Source organism: Lactuca saligna, chromosome 5, assembly GCF_052625555.1.
Source record: "Lactuca saligna cultivar CGN05327 chromosome 5, ASM5262555v1, whole genome shotgun sequence".
Classification (NCBI taxonomy): domain Eukaryota; kingdom Viridiplantae; phylum Streptophyta; class Magnoliopsida; order Asterales; family Asteraceae; genus Lactuca; species Lactuca saligna.
Window position 1 is genome coordinate 257198423 of NC_136421.1, and position 17258 is coordinate 257215680.

The window sequence follows — 17258 nt, forward strand, 5'->3', positions numbered from 1 at the left end:
GAAGGTTAGGAGTGGTATGCCTATGGTTGTGGTAGTAGATTTTTTGCAGGTATACTTATTTAATTTTTACTTTTATTCCCTAAATTGAGATAAATCTCAAAACTCCAACTCGTGCTAACAAGTCTTAACCAAAAGACTATTGATTGTACTGCATGTAAAAGAAACTCCCCTACATAGTCGCCTAACGCAAGTATTGTCCTTGTTAATACACATACAATTGCATATGTAAAACAGCTAATAACTCAAGTCTTCTTTCAAACATTTTTATCTCTTTTTGAAAAGCATTTTTAACCCCTGTTCTAGTTATATATGCATTGTTTCCAAGTATAAGTAGAAACATTTTATGGTGCATGTTAGATTGCTCGGTTGGACCATTTTATTCAAAGAACCAGGGATCAAGTCCGTTGATAGGTTACAATACATCATTCTACTTAAAAAAAAATGAGATTTAACACTTATTAATAAAAATAATATATTTTTAAACACAAGTTAAATTTCTTTTTTGATGAGCCACTATTTAGTTTGTGCCCCAGCCCAAAACATTCTAAAACCTGTGACTAAATATTCATCTGATGTATGGGATAAAACAGTGGTTGTTTATCTGTGTAGTGTTTCTTTCTTTAAAACAAAGTTTTTTTTTTTTTTCTGAATTTGACAATTCACTAATAACATCATGTGTTTATTATTCTAACTTAGTAATTGAGTTGAATTACATAAAAGGGTAAAGCTAACAGGAGTAGGATTAGAGATATTTACCTAGACTTAAGGAAGAAGAATATTTGTAATCCACTTCTTTAAATCTGTTTTGTTGATTTTCTGATTAATACTTTGAAACTATGAATCTTGAACCATTCTGATTCTTGAATTTCTGATGAGTACTGGTTGATTATTGATGAATACTTTGTTGAATATCATGATTTGGTATTTTGATTCTTACAAATTGTGATGATCTTGTTGAATCTACATTGTTGAATATCTTGATTCTTGGTAACTGATTGGGGAATAACTTTGATGTAGAGAAAAAGATGCACTAAAGAATGCTTTAAAAGAAACAAAAGAAGGATGCAGTAACAGAAGTAAAATAAGATTTGAAAGTAATCAAAATTTGTTGATATTTTATTGTAATCACCAAGTTACTTGGCAAGTTAACGTCAGAATTTTAGAAAGTAAAATAAGAAAAGCTAAATGTCAACTTCAAGAAACAATAAAGTAAAAGGTGTATTACTTGATTGTCTTGTTTGGAAGGAGAAGCAATAAGAAGATAAAAAAAAATGGTATATTTCAAGAACAAAGAAAGTCACACCCCTAATACACATCATCTTTTCTTTACATCAATATTGTTGAGGACATGACCAATTATAGATTTAATGAAGAGTTAAACTCTATTACAAACACTATCAATATATGTTACTCTTCCTTCCATTCCACGCCATTGTTTATAAATCTTTATTCCTATTTGCATATGTAAGAAGACATAATCCCCAACTTCCCTGTTTGAGTAACTAGCTGTCAATATGGTTTTTCTTTTCTTTTGAACCAGGTTGATGTCTTGGTGATCCTTAATTAGAGTTGATATATGACATTGACGTCATTTTCTATAACAGAAAAAAGTAACAAACAAAAGTACAACGCTAGTAACATTTATCGAAACCCAAGACAATAACTGTTGTATCTCCTCATTAACATATATAATATAATATAATATACCTCATTATTAGAAAAAAGTTTCTAAAGAATAAAACCGGCCCCACTGCTACTGGTAATGCCACGTCTGAGGCGTCCCTTCCGGAGGCGTTCTGCAATGATGAACGCAAGCTCAAGAGACTGAGACGCATTGAGGCGTGGGTCACAGTGGGTGTGGTAACGTGAGCTCAGATCATTGTAAGTGATGGTTCGTGAACCACCAACGCATTCAGTCACATTCTGCCCAGTCATTTCTAGATGCACACCACCCGGGTAGCTTCCTTCTTGCTCATGCACATCAAAGAACGCTGTCACCTCCGCCTGCAAAACACCCCACAAGGTGTAAAAAACGTTAAATCGAGAAAGTGTTATTCATGTATTTAGCACTTTTCTAAAACCCATTTGGAGAAGTAAACGGAATGAAGATTGGAAAATGGAAACATGAGAATGAAGAAACATACCCTGATTGCATCGAAAGACCGAGTCTTGAGTCCCACGGGAGCTTTAATGGTGTTACCATGCATCGGGTCACTAACCCAAGTCACGATTTGACCCGCACCACGAACTGCCCTGATTAGATGAGGAAGCTTCACTCTCGTGTTATCAGCCCCCATTCTTGAAATAATCGTAATCCTCCCAGCCTTGTTATCAGGATTCAAGATCTCAATCAACTTCACCAGTTCACTAGGATCCATCTTATCACTCACCTGCATCACAAAAACATCATCTTTTCAACAACAACAAGAAAAAGATATGAAATTTTGACCAAATATATATGTCTATATATACCTTGATCCCAAGAGGGTTGGCAACACCACGTAAAAACTCAACATGAGCACCATCAAGTTGTCGAGTGCGTTCCCCTACCCAAACCATGTGAGCCGAGCAATCATAATAAAGACCCGATGTAGAATCCTCCCTCGTGAGTGCTTGTTCATATGGCAAAAGCAAACACTCATGTGAGGTCCAAAACGGTGTCGTGGTCATGATTGGGTGATCGATGGTGAGTCCAGCAGCAGCCATGAATCCCATCGCTTCATCAACTCGGTGAGCCAATTCCCGATACCTATCTCCCTGTTCACTATGCACTGTGAAATCAAGATTCCATTGGTTAACTCTCTGCATAGCGGCATAACCTCCGGTGGCAAAAGCTCTTAAGATGTTAAGCGTCGAGACCGATTGAGTGTAAGCCTGAATCATTCTGTTGGGATCCGGGATTCTTGATTTTTCGTCAAATGAATCGCCGTTTACGTTGTCACCTCTGTAACTTGGTAACTTCACTCCATCTTTCTCCTCGAAGGAATCTGATCGGGGTTTCGCAAATTGGCCAGCCATTCTCCCGACCTGATTATGAAACCAACAATTAAGAGATTGCAACGAATTAAAGAGTAATTGAAGTTTCGATTTTGAGATTTTGTACCTTGATGACGGGCATTTGACCACCGAACATAAGGACGACACCCATCTGTAAGAGTAGTCGGAAAGTATCTCTGATGTTATCGGTTTTGAATTCTTTGAAACTCTCGGCGCAATCACCGCCTTGAAGCAAGAAAGCATCGCCACGAGCGGCTTCGCCTAACCGCTCCTCCAGTTTCCGAGCCTCGCCGGCGAACACAATTGGAGGGTAAGATTCTAGCGTTTTCAGAACGGATTCCAGTTGTTCTTTGTCGGGGTAATCTGGGATTTGGAGGGCTGGTTTTGATTTCCAGCTGTCGGGACTCCATCTCGCCGGGAGCTTTTCGGTGGCACGGACGGCAGAGATTGGTTTCTGTTTGGGAGTTTTAAAAATTGGGACTGATTTGAGAAGTCGGTCGTGGTGGTGGGGTTGTGGTTTGAGGAGGGAGATGGAGGAGAAAGAGGCCGCTCCGGCGTTACCTATGGTCGTCATGACGGCGATTGTCAACTGAAGTAACGGAATATGATAGGGTCGTTCGTTCTGGTGGCAGATGGTTACATGCTGCGGACGAATTGCAGGGCCCTATATGGCATTTGCTAATTAGACACGTATCAAAAGACTAGCCACCGATTATTTTTGTCTACGTATGGAAACTTTGTATTTTACTATTTTAATAACACGGTGATACTTATAAATTTTTATTAAATTAGGATAAAAATTTGGTTCTTGTCGTTTTCAAAAACTTTTTGATGGGGTCTAAAAAGTTTTTAATTTGCATGGAAGGTTCAAAATCAAGGTTTTTTTGGGTTTTTTATCCAAAAAAAACTTAAAAAGACGATTATGCCCTTTTATTTTCTTTTTTGTATTTTTTATAAGTATTCTAATGTTGTTTTAATTAAAAAATAAAGAAAAAAGAAAAAGAATCTCTCTCTCTCTCTCTCTCTCTCTCTCTCTCTCTCTCTCTCTCTCTCTCTCTCTCTCTCTCTCTCTCTCTCTCTCTCTCTCTCTCTCTCTCTCTCTCTCTCTCTCTCTCTCTCTCTCTCTCTCTCTCTCTCTCTCGTCTTTGTTTCTATGGATCACTAACTTTCTCTTTCTTCACAATTAATATGGAAATAAAGTATAATTAAGATTGTTCTGAAGTGTAATTCGTTCTTCAACTGGATCAAAATCAATTGTCGGTCCATTGAAGAAGGTTTGGGAATAAGAAAAAAATACGATACCCACTTCTTCTTCTTGATCATATCATAGATGGAAATCAAAATCAAACCTACAACAAATCAAAATCAAACCTCACCATCCCACTGGTCAATACAACCACCAAAAATTTGTTAGCTCCACCTCGAGGTTCTTACCCACCTGCTCCAAGCCTTTAAGGTGTTGATTTATAGTCCCAATCTGAACTGAAACAAAAGTTCATACGGAGGTCGTCGATCAGAGAGGAGAGATTCAGAAGGTGCTTGAAATTAAAGTGGATCGAATCTCCCTATTCTAATAAAAGAATAAGTTTAATCTCATATTGACAAGTGTCATGCAATTAGAACCCCTCATTAATGTTATATATCATTTATCATGCCACTTGTCAACCTATTAATTATTCATTTCAAATTTCAAATTTTAAGTTTCTCACTCTAATTTTATTAAATTAATAATTGATAATTGATTCTTCATTTTAAATTTCAAAATTTATAATTTCTCCCTTTAATTATATTAAATTAATAACATTAGATTAAAAATTAAAATAAAATTAATATAAATTATAAAATGATGTAACTCCACGTATTTATTTAAATCAATGATTATAATTTTATACAACTAAAAAAATATCTCTTAAGTAATAATTTATTAATGATTTTGATTTTTTAATACGAAAGTTTAATTAATTTTATAACCGTGGTTATCACGGGTTATAAACTAGTTTATAGATAAAACGAGCTCATATCTATTCTCTCTGTACCACCGGCAGCGACGCCTTGCGAGAGAAGATGAATACCACTGGTCGCCGGAGCTCTCAATACACTCAGATGCAGGTTTGAGGGCATAGATCTATGCCACACGTTGTCCCCACGACCTTCGACGAGCACCTTTGATCGCGTTTTGTAACGAACACCCATTTCAGATGGAGAACGAGATGAGAGAGGGACAGGAAGAAAGTGGAGGAGATTAGAGTTGGAGTTTTGGGTGTCGGAAATGCAAATGTACAGTGGTGGCTGAAGAGGGGTATAACGAAGATCAAATGCATCGATTAAGATGGAGTTACAGTTCCGAAAGTAGGGTTATTGACAGCTCCGGTGGTTTCGATGGCGGCGAGAATGAATCCACAAGTGGTTCAATTTTGAGATATCAATTTTCTTTTGAGAGATGGTGTTCGGGAGTGTGTGTGCGTGTGTGTGTGTGTGAGAGAGAGAGAGAGAGAGAAAAAAAAGACGAAGAGAGAGAAACAGAGAGAGAGGGTGGGGTGGGGATACTTTTTTCTTTTTTCTTTATTTTTAATTAAAACAATATTAGAATAGTTATAAAAAATATAAAAAAGAAAATAAAAGGGCATAATCATCTTTTTAAGTTTTTTGGACCAAAAACCCCGAAAAAACCTTGATTTTAGACCTTCCATGCAAGTTGGAAACTTTTTGAACCCCATCCAAAGGTTTTTGAAAACCACAAGAACTAAATTTGTAGTTTTATCTTAAATTAGTTAATATTATTAGGAAACCATTTAAGCATGTTTGTATTTGGACTGGACACTTGTTTGTATTTGGATGGGACACTGTTATTGGCGATCATATTATATCCGAAACCCATAATCAAATTCTTGGATATAATCTAACTATTTCAATTGAATCATTAGTAAAAATATGGTATGGTTTTTAATTTTTGTTAACCCAATACATATGGTTCAATTATATTTTTCATCAAAAACCAAACTATTATAAACCGAACTGAACTATGAATATTAATAATGTTTTTAATATAATCTAATACTAAATATATAGTATGTAATTATATTGGGAATTGAAATTTTAAAGGGTAACTATTTGGAATTGGATAGAATAAGTAATATTCTATCAATACAATTATATAAATACAATCGTTCACTTTTTATAACGATAAACATTGTGTTTTTTAATTTTTATAGAAAATTATTTTTATTTTTATATCATCTTGGGCCATGTTGGTTGACCGATGTTAACCATTGATCAACTAAAACCATTATCCAAAACAATATTAACCGCTACCCAATGATTATCAAAATACATTAACTGATTGTAATGGTTATGATTCGGTTTTGACCAATAACCGAACCAAACAATCTCATACATATCCCCAAACAATATAATATGAAGCTGAAAGTAAATGAAAGCAGTGATAGCAATAAAAGGTTTTTGGTCCTCTTCATTAGCTTGTATACATTTAACACTAATCAAATCAATTATGATTTTGTTAAATCAACATCTTTTAGTCTTTTATATTTAATTTTCCGGTGAGGGTTGTGACGGATTAAATGGCGGTCTCGACGAAGAAGACTTGATGGTAAAAATTGGGAAATGAAGTGGGGTGAGAGGATGTTGGACAATAAGGAATCTAAGATTCAAACTTATGGATGTCTAATTGCGAGGTATCAAATTTATGGGTTGAAAATTTTTTATTATATGGTTGGGTTGTTAATAATATAGTTTAAGGTAAATACTGTTTTAACATTAATACCAAGACCAAACGAAATTTAAAAATACTAATATATATATATATATATATATATATATATATATATATATATATATATATATATATATTATTTCTGAAAATATTCATTCCCTGGTGCAATGACAAAATCAATGTTAATTTTAATGTTACTTTAATAGAAAATATGTCCTTGGATATATTAATGTTTATTTTTACGCTAAAAAATAATTACTCTTTATATTGTGCAAATCATTCTTTAGTCTATCTTATATTTTACAAATTGAAGGGATCAAAAATCAAAACAATATTTACTTAATACTAGATTGTTATTTAGCATGTAAAATTGAGATATACTGTAGTAGTTCGACATGTTTTGTATTTATCTTATATTTTCGTATTACATTTTTATAAACTTATGGGTGAGGATCCAAATTAATATATCAAACTTTAAAAAAATAAATAAATAAAAACAAGAACCTATTATAAAGCAAAACTTCATAAATGGTCCTTGTGGTATCCCGAAATCTAAGATATAATCTCTAATTTCAAAAAATCTCATAGATGGATATTATGATTTCAAAACTTTTAACAAAGAGTCTTTTACCTATATAAATAGACTATTATTCCTTTTCTATTTCTTTTTAGAGTTAATTTTACCTAATCTTATTTAAAGAAATAGAAAAACAAAATAAATAATTCATTGGACCCATATCTCTCTCTCTCTCTCTCTCTCTCTCTCATATCGGTAAGTTCACAAAATCATTTGTGTTTCACTTGTATCCCCCTGAAAACATTAAAAACCATAAAAGCGTAAGGGTATAAACTCACTGTTGATTGCGTCAAAGTGTCGGACTGCGAAACTGGAATTGAGGACCCTCAAGTTGTACGCGAAATTAACGAAATCCTATAAATAATTAAACACATGTTTATATCTACAATTAGCGATTTTGTTAGATAAAGTGTTAGAAAAACACTTGTTTTCGGTTTAGAAATGTTATTGGGAAAAGTGGGTTTTCAGCCACGATTCACGGTTTAGGGAAGGTTTGCGGCCGTGAAGGGGATTACGGTCGTGAACTGTTCTCGGTCGTGATCTGATATCGGCCGTCAACGATTCACTGCCCTTGATGGGTTCATGGTCTTTGAAGGTTTGAAGGGTTCACGGCCCGACTTATGAAGATCTGAGGGGTTCACGGCCGTGAACTCAAGAACACGATGCTTAAATCGATGAAAAGTGGTTGTTTGATGATCCAAAAACGTGTTCTAAGGCGGTTAGAGTGATAAATGAAGAGAAAACTTGTGAAATCTTGAGTTTTCGTGTAACTATGTCGCTTTATATTTTTTTTAGGAAACACGCGTTTTTAGGGGGGGGAAATGAAATCCAAAAAATTAACCACCGCCTATTCATCCAAAAATTCCCCGCCTCTTCGAATTTGGGCCTTTGTCTTCATCCACAGCTTCCTCAATTCCTCGATCCATCACCTCCACCAAAAACCTACTTCTCGGTTCCAACAATTTCTTACACTCTTAATTCAACCCTAATGAGCTGAGGATTTAGGGTTCTTACCTCCCAGTTATCAATTTGAGCCGATGATTTAGGGTTCCTAAATCCGACCCTAATTTTTTCTATTTCACTCTCGTATTTCCATCTCATCCCTCTCGCCTGGTTCAAAACACGTAAGGGGCAACGAACACACTATTTATTTGCATATTTTGGTCTTCACCAAGATCTGGTTTCCATGTAAGCTTTTTGTTTCGAGCCCAAACCATCCTCACGCGATGTCATCAGCTTCTCTTACTTATGAATCTACACTCGGTGTTTCTTTGTCTAGAAGCACCACTCCCGAACCTCAAATCGTGGCTACGCTCCATCATCACCACACGCAGCTCGGTTCTGGATTTGTTAGGGCTTGTTTCATCCATTCATTGCCTCCCTACCACAAGCGATCTTATAACTCTGCAAAATCGACCTCCTTCAATCATCTTTTCTATATCTTCATATGGTAAGAGCTTCAAGATTTATCTCTTTCCAAATTAGTGATTTCTTTTGTTTTTACTTGATTACCGAGTTTGTTCTTGCTCGATCTTCGCATGTTTCCTGGAATTTTTCCTGTTAATCGCTTTATTTTCCACAAAGATACAAGCTCTTCAGATACTCTGGTCAAAGACATCACTGGCTCCCCTCCCGGTCGCTGCGGTCGGTCTTCCTTCTCCTCGCCGTCGTCGCCACTGCTTCCTCTACCCTCGCCGGCGTCAAACCTTTTTTTTCCTTGCCAACGTCTTTTTCTTCCTTCCCGTCGCTGACATCCTGAACTCGTTTGGTAAGAGTTTAAGGTTAGGGTTCTTAATTTTTTGAGTTACATCTTACTGGGATTTCTTCGATTTTGTGTTTTAATTTCATTCGAATCATCTTTATCTTCCATAACATTAAAGGTCTTTTTACATCCCCACCCGTTAATTTTTTTGATTTAATTATATAAATGTTTTTCATGGTGATTTTGTCATTCTTTTCAGTTTGAAGAGGTTGTTTATAAAGTCAAAATTGAAGGTTCAAGAGTCGGATCTACCACATGTTTGATAAAGTGATCTTGCTCTCTGAAGGCACATAGATTTACTATGGTTCTGCTTCCACAGCTTTGGACTATTTTTCTTCAATTGGATTTTCCATGTTTGTTTGATAAAATAGTTTCTCTGCTTCAACAGATCTGCAATTTCAAACTTCTTACGCTTAACTTGGACATTATTTGAGGTATTATATTGGTCATTGATGTTGTTTATCATGTGCTTCTTTCAAAGAGTTTTTATCTCAACTATGGAAATACACTTGTATATTTGTAAGATTAAAACAAAACAAGGCTACTTCCTTTTTCACAAAACGGTGTGTATGTGTGTGTGTGGGTATATATATATATATATATATATATATATATATATATATATATATATATATATATATATATAAACAGTGTTTGCATTTGGTTGCTTTGTTGAAGATGAAGTAACCCACCACACCACACACATGTTGGCATGAGCTATCATGAGGGTATTTTAGGAATAAATTCTTTTATGTAAATTCCTTGATTATAGGAGTAGATTAGCCTCTGTCCTTTTTTAGCTTCTTATGCTCCTGTATAAAGTATTTCCTTCCTGTTATGAATTGATGAGAAATGACATACAAAAATACACTTTTTATCATGGTATCAGAGAGGCTTTGACTTGCCCTAGAAACTTAACCAAGCACTCCATTATACAACATCTGTTAAACCTCACCAGGTACCTCCTTTTTCATAAGACATACATACTTAGTTATAACTCTAAGCTTTGGTGGTCACATAGATTTTTGGTGCATAATTGTTTTGATGTCTACATGTCTCAGATTTTGATTATGTTCTTGCGTTTGTTCATCTAAATACATAATTTACACTTAACATTCATGGGTTCAAGATTTTGATTTTTTGGTTTTACCATTTAGGTAATCCACGGATAGCAAATTAACTAATCTTTTTCTTGATTCATCTGGTGGAATGACTAAAACATGCATCATTGATACATTATCTCATGTTGTTTATTCTCTTGAAGACATGAATGCCCTCCTTATTCCCCTTTCAGGTTGCATGGTTGACGAGATCAGGGGATTCTGAATTGGAAGTTCCAATTGCAATTAGACCAACAAGTGAAACTGTGATGTATCCGTATTTCTCAAAATGATCAGGGGACACCATGACTTGCCCTAGAAACTTAACCAATGGTGTAATGTTGTTTGATGGGAGTTTAGTAATCCTACTCCATTTATCAGATAGCTTCTTTGCTTTCTTATTCATAATTCATCACATGACATGATTTTTTATCTTGATTTTCTATTTCTTGATATGATAATAAACTGTTCTTATTCTAGGATCCGTGAGTTTCTTTGGCAAGAAGGACACACTACCTTTGCATCAAAGGAGGAGGCAGACGCTAAGGTACAATTATAAATTTAAGGAATAAAAAACTATCTATGTTACACTTTATTGTATTTTTATACTGATATTGATAAAATAGTATTTCCTATTGTGATTAACCATTAATAAACTATTTTTGAATATAATCTAGTTGTCTATATCCATAAACTGGTAAAAAATTTACGTTCTACTTTAGTATATTACAGTATTGTAGTATTATTATATACTAAATTGATAAAATAGGTTAATATGTAGTCAACTATCGTATCAATATTAGTATACTTGTTGTTGCTTGTTAAAATAGGTTAGTTTTCTGGATAAATCGATAAAATATTTTAATGATGTACATTATACTTTGTTATATCATAGCATAGTTTTCTGGGATGCTTCTAGAAGCCGGTCATGGTCTTGTGAACCCCAGAGGGAGGCTCTTACCAAAATTATATGATGTAATAGGTTTTGTGCCGGTTTCATTGTCCTTTCATCTTATAAATTGTACAAGGTGCAACATCCCATTGCTTGGGACAAAATTTTGCAAAAATGTTTGAGATAAAATTTGAAGATGAAATGGGGGAAAAGGTTATGGTTTGAAAATGTGTTGGGCATACAATACTCGAACAATAATTTTCTTACTTTCAATCTTTTTTCTTGTTATACCAACAAAAATTGCTCTGTATTTATATGAAATTGCTAAAGATTTAAAAGAAAGTAGATTGCTATTTCTTTGAGTTTTGTTATCTAAGTGCATTTTTTGTTTTTTACTGATAGGAGTGATGGTGATGGTTCATGGTGATGATAGGAGAGTTTCCACGCAAGGTAAGCTTATAGTAAATGAATCCATTAATGGTTAGAGTTTTCAGTCTATTTCTTTAGTCAAATGGAGACAAAAACAAATTGGTGTTTTTGGTTTTAAATCTTATTCATCTATGTACATAATTGTAGTATGGTGGCAGGTTTTGGTTCTGGTAGCATGTACTCACTGGTTAGTCATTTTAAGGGTTCTTATCATGTTGCATTTGCAATATATTATGGTGAGCCATGACCCTTGTTCACGAATCAAAGAACATGTAAACATTGTTATGACTTTTTGTATTTTCTATTTCAAAAAAATAGTTTTTACTAGGTAAACTGAATTGATCATGTAAAATTTGTTTTGACAGAGGTGATGACAATTTGAGTAGAATAAGTACTTCCATAATTCCAGCTAATGTGTTTAAGTAGGCTAATGAAATGAAATGTCCAGAGACTTCAAATTGCTATATGAAAATGTGGTTCGTTTTTTGTCCTACTTCGAAAGTTGGGACTTGGACTCCTGTCAACCATGTCATGTGTAACAAACACAACCTTAATGTACAAGGTCTTTGTGATCCACCTATTTAATAAAAATGACAGTAATCCTTACTTACATGCTTCTTCTTTCTAACTTAATGGACATAAAGGGGACACAACTTAATCTTCTATGCTATATATACTTGAATTAGCCTTCTGAAGATTTGAGCAAAATAGATACTTGAAGTAGCCTTCTGAAGATTTATGAGATTAACTAATCTAATTTGTTACTCTAGATATGTACTTATATGTTGAGTCTTTGTTGACTCTTTGTTTCATATAGTATTTTAAAGAATGTTGAGTCTTTGTTGACTCTTTGTTTCATATAGTATTTTAAAGAATGTTGAGTCTTTGTTGACTCTTTGTTTCATATAGTATTTTAAAGAATGTTGAGTCTTTGTTGACTGATTGTTGTTTTTTGTGCAGAAAGGTGCTTTATGTTCTGATACTAGTATTGGTCAAGGGGGTACTACTACATGGAAGGTGCTTCAATACACACTTGCTTACAACAATGGATTGTATTTTTGTGCAGAAAGGTGCTTTATGCTGAGTCTTTATGTTCTGATACTAGTATTGACTGGTTGTTGTTTTTTGTCCATGGAACGATTATTTGTATGACATTAAATTTTATGCAATGGATTGTATTTTTTGTATATGATATTTTATTTTCTATTATGAGACATTAAATAAAAATTTAATTTGAAAATTAGTAAATCTATAAATATTTTTTTTTAAACATTTAAAATTATGATACGCAAAAATGTGTGTCATCTTCATTTATGATATGGCCTTTCTTGACAGGGGTTTTCTTGATACGCATTGCGTGTCATTAACTCGCGCGTCGTAAGGTTACAACAGGTGTATGCGTGTCATCTTCTTTTATGACAGGGCCTTCCTTGATACGCATTGCGTGTCATAAACGTGCGTCGTAATTGCGCGTCATCTCTCTTTATGACAGGGTCTTCCTTGACGCACATTTGCATGTCGTCTGAGCCTTTTACGACGCGCAATGAGCGTCGTAAAAGGCTGTTTTTCTAGTAGTGAATTATCCGCCTCCATGGTTATGACCTACTTAATACTTCTGTGATATAAGTTTCTGAACTGATAAAAACTTTGAAACTTTTAACTATGATGAAAAGAAACAATTTATGACAAGTACAACACATGTAGAAGATTGCTTATTGAAAAATGAAACCCCTTCACTACTACAAAAAGCCACATAGGACCCGGTTTTAAGCCTAATATAACCCGGTTTTCAACCGGGTTCCTTATAAGCGAGTCCTAAGTTGAAATCCTGATATAACCCGGTTGTAAAACCGGGTCATATTTCCATAATAAAGACCGGTTTCATCACAAAAAACCGGGGTTTTTCTTCTAACCCATCACCGATTTTTTCCACCATAAAGGCCGGTTTTCATATAAGCAACTGGGTTCTACTATGTAGTTAGATTTTTTTTGAAACGGATATTGCAAACCTTATATAACCCAGATTCATTGCAACCGGGTCATTTAACTGCCTTTTTTTTATATTTCTTTTATTTAATTTATAGACCTATTACTAAATACAATATGATATTCTTTTTTTTTTTTTTTTTTTTTTTGCATTCAACATGTTCTGTAGGTATAAATGAAAAATACTGTAAATTTGCATAGACTAAAAAACCATCTATAGTAGATTGATAGAAACAACATCAAAGAAAAAACATGTCTCAGAATAAAAATCCATCATTTTGGTAATTTTCTACTACATAAAACTTCCATAAAAACTTAAAAAAGAACATTCATGATTCAATTGTAGAGAGATTGTCCAAGACATCAAAATCAGCTCTATATTCTAAAAAACAAACACAACAATAATGAGATTTCCTATAAAAGCATTAGATCATTAAACCAAAAGTAGAATGCTATGAAAATTAATAACTAACCCTATATGCTTTTTTAAAGGACCGTGTCATTTATATAATGATTCAAAAATTCCCTAGCCCACGTAGCTACGATCGAAACCAACATCTTTTCCTCAAAAGGAGTGTCATCATTCCAAAGAATATTGGACTCTATGAGAAATAAAAGTTAAACTATTAATTAACAAAACAGAAAGTTATTGCAAATTTACAATTAAACCAATGAAAAGATATTTAAAAAGTACTTATTTTATTTGGAAATCCATATTGTTTGGTCAAGACAAAGTCAAACATCCATCTCATTAAGTAATGTCCACTCTCTAAAACACCTAGTTGTTGGTTACACTGAAAATGTAATAGAAAGAAAACATTATTCAGACAAAAAAACATCAATCTGTTTGGATGTAAGTGATATAAACTACCTCAGCGAGAATCCATCCAATTGAAGTTTATATGTCTTTTTCATATATCGTGAAAGCCCTAAAATGATAAAAATCAATAGTATGGTGTTCAAATTTATTACAAACTAATAATTTTTAGACTATACTAATAAATTTCTTACATGTCCACATGCTTTTTGAGCAAGCAGTAAGTGTCGAGCGTTTCTACAGGCTTCTTAAGAGAATCCAAAACGTACACTGTGCGATTGCGGGGACAGATCACCAAGAGAACCCAATGCTTACTAGTAATTATTAAGAATGTTAGTATAAATGAACAAATAAAACAAATAAATAATAATAAAGATATAAATTTATGGTACTTTTGCAAATATGGTGCAATGAGAAACAATTTTCCATGATGAAGACGCATCGCATCAACAAGATAACTGACAACACCATCAAGATTTTTTTAGCAAGCTTCCCCTAGTATCTTATATGTGTTTAAGAAAGCACATTTGTTTACACATGTTCGAACCATTGAATGTAGAATCCTACAAAAAAATGAGTTACAGTCAGCTAAAATCTTTGAAGCTACCTAATCATTATGGCAACACATAATAATTTTTGAGGTACTTACATCTGCCAAGTTGTTATAATGGAAATATCTGTTGTTTGTTTTCTCAACAAGCGAAAGTAATCTTCACATGTAACTGAAAAATGATATGACCCAACTTGAAAAATCCTAGAATCAACTTTGATGTTAACCATTGGGTTAGTCTTCAAATGATCACGAAGAAACTCAATCGGTCTTACTTTGTTGGTTGTTTGGCTAGGCATGTTCTTCGTACCACCCCATGCACTTGCTGGTATCAAACTTGTGGTCGCATTTTTTTGCTTTGTTCATTGTTCCTATATTAGTAAGCCATTTGATTTATCTCACACACTTATACTTGATATGTATACAATAGCTAAAAAAGTAAAGAAAAATGAAGATGTACATGGATGAGTACAATTGCAATCTGTGGCCATTGAATTACAGTACCGACCGCCTGGTGTAGCTTATTAACTTCTTGTATCTTGATAGGAACATGAACATTTTTAAAATCTTCATCAATTTTGTCTATTAAAACCTTCTTTCACGAAGAGGAAGTGAGTGGATTAAACCATTATCATACGGAAAGACCAGCCATTTGGCACATTTTTTGTTCATTTCCCCATATGGTAACACCAATTCGCATTGAGTAGGCACCTGCAAACATATAGCAGAAAATGTATTACTATTTTTTATAATTGACATATTATCATGAATTATATCAATATTGACATGTGTATCACTTTCTATGACTAACCCGATACTTTATTAAGCACAATAACAATTAGAAACTACAAGATTTAGAAACAAAAAAATATGTTTTTGTATATTTTTGAAAAATGAAAATGCAACTTTTTGATTGGATACACATAACTATAAAAAGTATAAAATTTCAAAAATGGTAACACTAATAAACTACCAAAACATAGGATTGGTGATTTTTTTTATTAAAACAACATATAATCCTAAAATATAATAGAAAGTTGTATATTACCTTTATCGTATCCAAAGCATCTAATATCGATGTTGAGCTACGACTATTTTTTTGAACTGCCTCATCCGGGACTTGGTTCCTAGGCTCTTGCACCCCAACCATTGCAAGGAAGGTTAGGAGTGGTATGCCTATGGTTGTGGTAGTAGATTTTTTGCAGGTATACTTATTTAATTTTTACTTTTATTCCCTAAATTGAGATAAATCTCAAAACTCCAACTCGTGCTAACAAGTCTTAACCAAAAGACTATTGATTGTACTGCATGTAAAAGAAACTCCCCTACATAGTCGCCTAACGCAAGTATTGTCCTTGTTAATACACATACAATTGCATATGTAAAACAGCTAATAACTCAAGTCTTCTTTCAAACATTTTTATCTCTTTTTGAAAAGCATTTTTAACCCCTGTTCTAGTTATATATGCATTGTTTCCAAGTATAAGTAGAAACATTTTATGGTGCATGTTAGATTGCTCGGTTGGACCATTTTATTCAAAGAACCAGGGATCAAGTCCGTTGATAGGTTACAATACATCATTCTACTTAAAAAAAAATGAGATTTAACACTTATTAATAAAAATAATATATTTTTAAACACAAGTTAAATTTCTTTTTTGATGAGCCACTATTTAGTTTGTGCCCCAGCCCAAAACATTCTAAAACCTGTGACTAAATATTCATCTGATGTATGGGATAAAACAGTGGTTGTTTATCTGTGTAGTGTTTCTTTCTTTAAAACAAAGTTTTTTTTTTTTTTCTGAATTTGACAATTCACTAATAACATCATGTGTTTATTATTCTAACTTAGTAATTGAGTTGAATTACATAAAAGGGTAAAGCTAACAGGAGTAGGATTAGAGATATTTACCTAGACTTAAGGAAGAAGAATATTTGTAATCCACTTCTTTAAATCTGTTTTGTTGATTTTCTGATTAATACTTTGAAACTATGAATCTTGAACCATTCTGATTCTTGAATTTCTGATGAGTACTGGTTGATTATTGATGAATACTTTGTTGAATATCATGATTTGGTATTTTGATTCTTACAAATTGTGATGATCTTGTTGAATCTACATTGTTGAATATCTTGATTCTTGGTAACTGATTGGGGAATAACTTTGATGTAGAGAAAAAGATGCACTAAAGAATGCTTTAAAAGAAACAAAAGAAGGATGCAGTAACAGAAGTAAAATAAGATTTGAAAGTAATCAAAATTTGTTGATATTTTATTGTAATCACCAAGTTACTTGGCAAGTTAACGTCAGAATTTTAGAAAGTAAAATAAGAAAAGCTAAATGTCAACTTCAAGAAACAATAAAGTAAAAGGTGTATTACTTGATTGTCTTGTTTGGAAGGAGAAGCAATAAGAAGA

At 33.4% G+C, this 17258-nt stretch overlaps 1 protein-coding gene across 2 annotated transcripts; it reads right to left on the bottom strand.

The window, feature by feature from the left end:
* Positions 1-1262: 1262 nt before the first annotated feature.
* LOC145047478 (phospho-2-dehydro-3-deoxyheptonate aldolase 2, chloroplastic-like) lies at positions 1263-3670 on the bottom strand. 2 transcript variants are annotated; one of them, XM_078995750.1, is made up of 5 exons: positions 3104-3670; positions 2473-3027; positions 2145-2390; positions 1708-2004; positions 1263-1595 (listed from the first exon to the last, which is right to left on the bottom strand). In XM_078995750.1, the coding sequence occupies exons 1-4, from the start codon at positions 3569-3571 to the stop codon at positions 1729-1731; spliced, it is 1545 nt and encodes a 514-aa protein (XP_078851876.1). In that variant the 5' UTR covers positions 3572-3670; the 3' UTR covers positions 1263-1595; positions 1708-1728. The 2 variants fall into 2 exon arrangements, with proteins under 2 accessions (XP_078851876.1, XP_078851875.1); XM_078995749.1 differs by lacking the exon at positions 1263-1595 and having other exon boundaries at positions 1612-2004; positions 3104-3669.
* Positions 3671-17258: the final 13588 nt, after the last annotated feature.

Excerpts from the sequence above, each read along its gene's own strand:
- LOC145047478 (XM_078995750.1), bottom strand. The coding sequence starts at position 3,571 with ATGACGACCATAGGTAACGCCGGAGCGGCCTCTTTCTCCTCCATCTCC. Across the intron at positions 3,028-3,103 it reads GTCAAATGCCCGTCATCAAG|GTCGGGAGAATGGCTGGCCA; the intron begins GTACAAAATCTC and ends TTTCATAATCAG. Across the intron at positions 2,005-2,144 it reads GGTCTTTCGATGCAATCAGG|GCGGAGGTGACAGCGTTCTT; the intron begins GTATGTTTCTTC and ends GGTGTTTTGCAG.